Genomic DNA, 8410 nt, shown 5'->3' with positions numbered 1-8410 from the left:
AAGTCGGAGGCCATGCCAAGTGTTCCTTTAGAGATTCGAAGCTCTCGTCGCACTGCTTGGTCCACTCAAATTCTTTGGAGCCTCTGAGTATATTGAAGAAATGAATACTTCGGTCGGTAGACCGAGAGATAAAGCGACTCAGTGCAGCTATGCATCCCGTCAATTTTTGCACCTCTTTGATATTTCGTGGTGGTCTCATGTTCCATAGGGCTGTGATCTTCTCCGGATTTACCTCAATGCCTCGTTCATGAACGATGAAACCTAAGAATTTTCCTGCAGACATACCAAATGTACATTTTAGAGGATTCAATTTCATGCGATATTGCCTTAATAGTTCGAATGATCTTCTAAGATCATTCGTATGTTCAACTATTTTTCGGCTCTTAACTAACAAGTCATCAATGTATGCTTCCATTGTGATCCCGAGTAATTCGGCGAACATTCGATTTACTAATCTTTGATATGTTGCTCCAGCATTTTTTAACCCGAAAGGCATTACCGTATAACAGTATAGCCCCCGATCAGTTATGAATGCCGTGTGGTCCTGGTCGGGACCGTACATAGGAATTTGATTGTAGCCAGAGTAGGCGTCCATGAAACTTAGGATTTCATGACCTGCTGTGGCGTCTACTAACTGATCAATTCTCGGCATAGGAAAACTATCCTTTGGGCAAGCCTTGTTCAGATCTGTAAAATCCACACAAGTTCTCCACTTCCCGTTGGGTTTCTTAACCAAAACGGGGTTGGCCACCCACTTAGGATATTTAGTTTCTTTTATTGATCCGTTAGAAATTAGTTTATCTACTTCTTCCTTCAGAGCAGTATACCTTTCGGAGTTTAAAGCTCTTCTTTTCTGTCTGATAGGTTTTTCTTTAGGATCTATATTTAACCTATGACATGCTATTTGAGGATCTATCCCTGTCATGTCGGACTGCGACCAAGCAAATATATCTAAACTATTAGATAGGAGAGTAATTAAGTCACTTTTGGTACCTGATTCAAGATACTTTCCAATCTTGAGCTTCTTCTCAGGTTGATTTGGATCTGGGGCGACTTCCTCGACCTCGTCTCCTGGGCCAATTTCTTCTCGGCTCGGGAGGCGTGGGTCAAAATCTGGATCGATCATCATAACCTTGTGAACATCTTTGTCCTGACTCTCCTTGAGATAATTCGCATAGCAGCTCCTTGCGATAGCCTGTGTTCCGACTACTTCACCTATTCCATGCTCGGTAGGGAACTTCATCTTCAAATACTCCACCGACGCAACGGCCCCGAGGGACTGCAAGGTGGGCCTGCCAATGATCGCATTGAATGAAGATTTCCCGGGGATCACTATCCATGCCGTGTTGATGGTTTTACTCCTCGGGTTTTCTCCCACAGTTATTGGGAGTGAGATTAATCCCTTGGGCTGGATTGAATCTCCCGTGAAACCATAGAGATTCTCGGGGGAAGGAGCCAACGCGTCTTGCTTAAGACCCATCTTGTTGAATGTGTCTTCATAGAGTACGTCAACAGCGCTTCCAGTGTCCACCAAAATCCGGTGTACGTTCCTGTTGCCGATTAAGGCCGAAATGACCAATGGGTCGTTGTGAGGATACATCACCCACCGAGCATCTTCTGCTGTAAAGGTGATAGGTTCCGAGCTAGACTTGGCTATCTTGTTAGGCCTCTGCTCGGCTGTAAACAAGATCTGCCGGGGTCCTGCGTAGGCTTCCCTCACATAGCTTTTTTGAGCGCTCCTTGATGTTCCTCCCACATGCGGTCCTCCGACTATGAGTGAGATTTCGGCATACGCCTCTCTTTTCTGCTCCTCTTGCTCCCCTTGCTCGGTCTTGAATTTCTTCAATGCTCCTCTTCGGATCAGGGCTTCTATGGCCTCTTTGAGGTTGAAACAATCGGCAGTACGGTGACCGATGTCCGCGTGGAAAGCGCAATATTTTGTTTTATCCCTCTTGGAGATATCTTTCTTGATCGGCTTTGGCTTGGGGAAATCTTCCTTGTCCTGTGTAAGACTAAATATCTCCTCTATCGGGGTATTGAGCTTATGATATTTGTCGAACTTACTGGAAAAAGGTTTCAGAGGTCCCGCTCCTGACCGGCTCTTCTTTGGTGGGCGGTGGTCCTCAGAATGTCGTTCCCTATGCTCTTCTCGGTAGCTCTTCGGCGGCTTTGCTTTTCTTGCCGCCAGTCTTGCTTCCTCCGCGTTGATATATTTTTGAGCTCTTTTCAAGAAATCGTTGTAGTCCTTCGGGCTAGTCTTCTGAAGAGACCACCAGAATTCTGATTCTGTTCGGACGCCGGAAGAGATGCCGAAGAGCTTAAAGTCTTCGTTCAGATCGTCACCCTGAAGTGCTTGTTCCGAGTATCGATTAATAAAATCTTTTAGGGACTCGTCATGGGCTTGTCTTACCGCCAGCAGCCTTTCTTTGGGAGTTTTTCCTGAACTGGAGCCGACAAACTGTTCCATGAATTTTCTAGACAGCTGTTTCCAGGATCCTATGGAGTTTGGCTTTAGCTTTCTGTACCATCTTTTGGCTGAGCAAGTTAAAGTGATAGAGAAAGCTCTGCACATAACTTCTGGTCCGGCTCCTTGCAGCAGCATCCAAGAGGAAAAAGTGTCTATATGGTCTCCCGGGTCGGTCTTTCCGTCGTATACTGGGATGCTTGGCATCCTAAACCGATCAGGCAACGGGTGTTCTAACACGCGGGCCGTGAACGGGGAGATAGCTTCTCCAACCTTCGGAACAGACTCCTTCTGACCTAGAGCTACCTCTTCAATCCGACGTTCCAACCTTCTAAGGTTTGTTTTGTTGGTGCTTGCACTGTCTTCAGTCTCTGAGCTGTCTAAGCTGTGCCTGAAAGTGCTTGAATATCCTTTGTCCATGCTGGGCTGGTACCGATCAGGAATCTTTTCCTGACTGTACTGCTCCTTTTCGGACTCAGAAACATCTTCCATCCTCTCATACCGATCTCTGGCATGTTTCCGAGGTTTCTTAACCTGCGGATCTTGCCCGATGGGTTCTTTCCCTGATCGGTGCGAAGGCTCCTCATCTGGGATCACTATTGCACTTCGCAGTGTGACCCTTTTTGCTTGTAACCTTCTCTTCAAGTCCCTGTTATTTGCCTCTAAGACCGAGAGACGCTCTTGCATCTGTCTGAATCGTTCTTCGAGGCTGGGTTCCGGAAGGAGCTCAGCCATTTCTTCTGAGGTGAGAGGCAAAGTGCGGTTATGGTGCTCTATCTCCGTCTCCTGGTTAGAGACAGCGTTCACGGGTGCGGACGAACTAGCCATATTCTTCAGCTGGTCCCCCTCCTTCTAGCGCCAACTGTTGACCTGTAAAATTAGTACAACAATATCTCACGAAAATATACTGACTCCGAGTACAAGGCCTCCGAGTACAGAGGTGATTTAGGCAAGACTTTCTCTTTATACAGACGAATCTAATACAAGAGAGCAATGTTTTCTAGAGATTTTAAGTGAAAGAAAATGTGTAAAAAAGTCCGTGCTTCGTTCTGTGCTGCTGCCTCTATTTATACTCGTCTGGTCGTGTCTTTGACGGTTATTTTGAGGAACGTGGGGTGATCAATCCCACGTTCTGGACGGTTATGGGTAACTGCTTTTCGCCTCTCTCTGAGGTAGGCGGTTAATGCTCCTCGTGCGGTTTCTGAACCGTCGAGGTGTGCGTTTTAGAGCTTGAAACATGTTTTCTATTAGTTTTGACTAGTCTTTGACCCACGTTCTTCTCTTCTCTTCGAAGTTCTGATCGGTGGGTTTCGTTCTTAACTTATGAACGGTTCGTTCCTCTTTAATGGATGACCCTTGGGTTTACTTAACCTGAGCTCGGTGCTGGATTCGTATTTCTGTTCGGCGGTCCGACTAGCCAGGTCGGAGTCTGACTAATTTATCCCGTAACAAGTTATAATATATATATATATGTATTCCAATTCTTACATTCACTCTCTCTCTCTCTCTCTCTCTATATATATATATATATATATAATTAAATAGGTTTATTTAGTATCATATACGTATTTAAGTATTGAATATTTTATTCTATTTAGTTTTTGAAGTAGGATAGTAGTAGGGATTAAGGTTTTATTATAAATAAGCTTTTAGGCCTCATTGTAATGGGACTTGAGAATGAATGAAAAAATCGATCTTTTTTTATCAAGAGTATTTTTCCTTTTTTTCATAATCGAGTCTACATCAAGGATTCTTGAGGATCTTTTCCGAAAAAATGATAATTGACCGTATAGGTGGTATTAGGAACAATAATGTATCGTCGTGTATACTTTGAGCATCATCCAGAAAATGACACATTCATAGACTAAAACGGATACATTATCATCACCTACTAATTAACGGGAAAATAAATGCTGGTAGTCATCATGATTTTAACGCACAAACATTTATACTGATTAAATTTGGTAGTAGCACATTAAGCATTAATTAATCATCAAAAGAATTCCATTTCCCTTGATCGATAAAGAACGTTCATGAACTAAAACCGGAACATTAGGCAATAAGTAACGGGAAAAAATCCCAGTCATCATAATCCCTATGGTAAAGTAGAATTTCAAAACTAAGTCGATATTACCGTTTCCCAATATACTTAAATCCAATCTTATCCTTCTACCGTCCCTATAAATAAAATACACATGCAAAATTAATTCTTCATTATCATTTCTCTAAATAATTTCTTCAACACATAAAAACAAACAAAAACATGGTGTCACGCTTATTTCTTGCTGTCGTTTTCCTGTATTACACGAGTGTAATATGCGAGGGTGGAATTCTACAGAAAACGAGGGTGACAATCACAAACACCCTTGTCCCGGACACCCCGCTCAGGCTTCACTGCCAGTCCAAAAACGACGATCTCGGGGTCCATATTCTCCCAAAGTTTGGTTCGTTTTCGTTCAAGTTCAAGCCGAACGTATGGGAAACGACACTGTTTTTCTGCAACTTTCAGTGGACTTCAAACGGCACGGCCCTAAGCAAGTGGTACGACATCTTCCAGCCAACGGATAGTTGCACACGATGCGATTGGGAGATTCATCCATACGGTCCATGTCGTGTCAAAGGCACCTCCCTCACTTGCTATCCTTGGAATAATGGCTTGTCGTTTTAAGTCGTCTACGGATTAGAGTCCAAGTCTTATTTATTTATTAATTTAAAAAAATTGTTCAATCAAGTGTCGAGTGTCCAATATAATTTATATGCGCCGATTAAAAAAGTGCAGTCGTGAGTTATTGAGTCATGTTGCTACATATATATTTTAAATACGGACACGTGCAGATCATAGTGCAGTGTCATGCAATATCATTCTGTGCGAAGCGGTCCAAAATAGAAATTCGGTTACCTTAACACTAGGATGGCAATTTGACCCGTTATCCGCGTTCCGGCCCGTTACCCGATTTATTCGGGTCGGGTAATACCCGTTCTTTTTGGGTAAACGGGTAATACCCGTTACGGTTTTAACGGGTCCGGATACGGGTAACGGAATAGTCATCCCGTACCCGGTTACCCGGAACCCGACCCGTTAACTTTTAAATATTTAAAAAGATAATAATTTTTTATATGTTGCAATAAAGATGACCACATTTACAATGAAGATGATTAATTTGCAATGAACACTTCTTTTGTATTTTTTTATTTATTTATTTTGAATTTTAATGTTTTTTATATTGTAGTAGCTTTTTGATATTTTTCACATAAATTTTATTATTTTTAAACTTTATATTGTTGATGGATTTTTATTTTATAAACGGGTAAGCGGGTCTACCCGATCCGCTACCCTTTTTTTAAATCGGGTAAACGGGTAACGGGTCTAATATTTTTAACCCGCTTACCCGGCGGGTATCCCCGTTACCCGGCCCGTCTCAAAATCCGGATAAACGGGTCCGGGTAACAAGTAAAAAATTATAGGGGGTACGGATAACGGAATAGGTGTACCCGGCTTTACCCGTACCCGTTGCCATCCCTACTTAACACCAATATCCAGTTTCATAATAAGTTTTCAAAATTCGATAATCCAATTTAGAAAGTAAAAAATCTAAATTGACACGTGATTTTAATTCAAATCCCCTCTAAGACTATTAAAAATATAAAAATCTAAGTGAAAAACGAGTCATATTGTTGCGATTTTTACGCACACGCAAGCACATGTGTCGCCCAAGTAGTGAAGTGTACACGAAGTACGGGTATCGATCTTAGGAGGAAAACGTTTAATTAATTGACAAGACTAACTAGCATGAATTGAATTTGAAGATTATTGTGGTGATTGTGATTGTGACAAATTCAAACAATAAAATAAAAGTAATTAAAAGTAGAGTTGTTGACGATAATGAAAATGAAAGAACTATGCTTTCACAAGTTATTTCTATGATTTGGATTCTCGGAAATAAAGCAGTTATACACAACTCCTAGTTTACTAATCATATTCATGGTAATGGTGATCCTAGATTTCTCTTGAACATCTAAGAATATAAACCTATGTCGGGATATCCTCTCTCGATCTAAACCCCTAAAAACAACGGTTAGTGTTGATGTCGATTTCGGGATCGTCAACTATAAAAAGAAATGTAAAAAGGAATAAGCTTTTTTTCTTTAATGATAAGCGTTTACAGAGAGAGCGAAGTGCCGAAGTTAAGAGGGCGAAATCAAAGACTAGAGAATTCTAATTAGAATGAATAAATGAGTCGAATGTGAAAATGAATACAACAATAGTTATTTATAGGAGAAGAAAGAATCATCTCTTGGACACGTGTTGATCAGCTCGTCCTCACCACGTCGCAGGTTTTCCAAGTCTTAGATCCGGCCTTCTCGGCGAGGTTCCACCTTGACCACGACTTTGCTCCTTGATCGGATCAACGCGGGCGATCTGTTCTCCTTAGTCAGCTGGGCTTGGGCTTCTTGCTTAGAGCCGTACTGAATCAATTATTGGGTATTTATCGAACTGAAGCCCAATAAACAATAAACAAATTTCTTTATTTTTTATACCCCAACAATTAGCCCCCAAATATTTCCAAAATATTTTGAAAATATTTAGCGCGAAGAATTCGAACTGTCTCAAATTTAAAGAGGAAAATTTTCTTTTTTGTGACACGTGGCTTCGCGTAAAGACGCGTTCCTTAACACGTGGCGCGACCTGATTGTATTTCAGAAGTCATAGTCGAAGAGTCGCGAGCGTCTGTTGGTATCTTCAAAGATATCGAGAGAATATTTTCGGTTTGATTTTATCTCATTCGAAATCATTAGATTTTCACGGAATTCGGTGAAACATAAAGGTGTATAAATAAGTGCGCCGAAGAAACACTTCCATTCATTTATATTCTCAGCATTCACAGTGAAAAGGTAACTCTTTTTTCTTACTCACTTCGAACTCGAATTTTCTCTTTGTGCTCTTTATTTCATATTAGACTTCGGCAAATCTTTAGTCTTAGTTCGACCAGCGAACTCAGCTTAGATCCTTATTTTGGCCACTTTGTCATTTAAGATCCTTTAGTCTAGATGTCGAGCTCAGGAGTTCGTACGTTGGAGTCTGACTTTCCTGAAAACGAGGATATCCTCATGCCTTCTGCCATAAATTCTGTAGAACTTAGAGCAATTCGTGATAAATACTAGGTAGTTCCAGAGATCCCTATCCTTCTTCCCCCTCCCGGAGCCACTGCCGACACTATTATAGATGGTTTTTGTTGTGTTTATAAAATTTGGTTAGAGAAGTGCTGGTTAAGGTTTTCGATACATCATCTTCTTTTTTACTTCGTCGAAGCGTTAGGCTTAACCCTTCCTCAAATGTGTCCGAATTTTGTGAGGATGGTGTTGGGTCTGTTAGTCGTGGCCCACGAACAGGTGGTCGAACTTATTCTGATGGATTTAGTTCGTCTTTGTGTGGTCAAGGCGAACTCGAAACACGATCCAAAGTGTTTCTATCTTTCGAAGGCCACGGGCAGGGGAGTGATCTCGGGCATCCATTCGAAGGATAAGTATTGGGGGAGGCGATACTTTTACTTCGCGGTTAATGGCCATTCTCTCGGAAGCCGAGCTCGATCTTTCTCATCTAAATTGGCGAGTTTGCCGAGTATGCTTAGATTAGATGTTATGTTTTTAACATAGTTAGTGAAAATGTACTAACTTTCATTTTATTTATTTCTCAGGAAAGATCAGGCACCCCCTCCAGGAGACGAGTTTGCCGAAAAAAATTTCAAGCTTCATGAAGGATCTGCTGAGTGGTCGAGCTTCAACCCTTATAGGTTTATCTCGGCCAAACTTTGGCCGTATGCGCCCGTTTCCGAAGACTTCAAAGAAGGTTAGTTCGACACAGACTAAGTTCGTCCTTCCTTTTTCTTACTGTTATTATTATATTTTTTTGCTAAGTCATTATTTTTTGTTTTTAGATGTAGGGGA

The 8410-nt window shown here is 41.6% G+C and overlaps 1 protein-coding gene across 1 annotated transcript; it reads left to right on the top strand.

Annotated features, from left to right (window-relative positions):
* The first annotated feature begins 4727 nt into the window (after nucleotides 1–4727).
* On the top strand, nucleotides 4728–5132 carry LOC149393866 (S-protein homolog 5-like). Its single transcript, XM_089618196.1, has one exon. It carries the CDS (start codon nucleotides 4728–4730, stop codon nucleotides 5130–5132), a length of 405 nt encoding a protein of 134 aa, XP_089474322.1.
* Nucleotides 5133–8410: the final 3278 nt, after the last annotated feature.

Source organism: Urtica dioica, chromosome 6 (genome assembly GCF_054948205.1).
Source record: "Urtica dioica subsp. dioica isolate 48M chromosome 6, U.dioica_male_clone48M_v1_H2, whole genome shotgun sequence".
Lineage (NCBI taxonomy): Eukaryota > Viridiplantae > Streptophyta > Magnoliopsida > Rosales > Urticaceae > Urtica > Urtica dioica.
The sequence above is the reverse complement of the archived record's forward strand: the minus strand, read 5'-3'. Positions and strand labels throughout refer to the sequence as shown.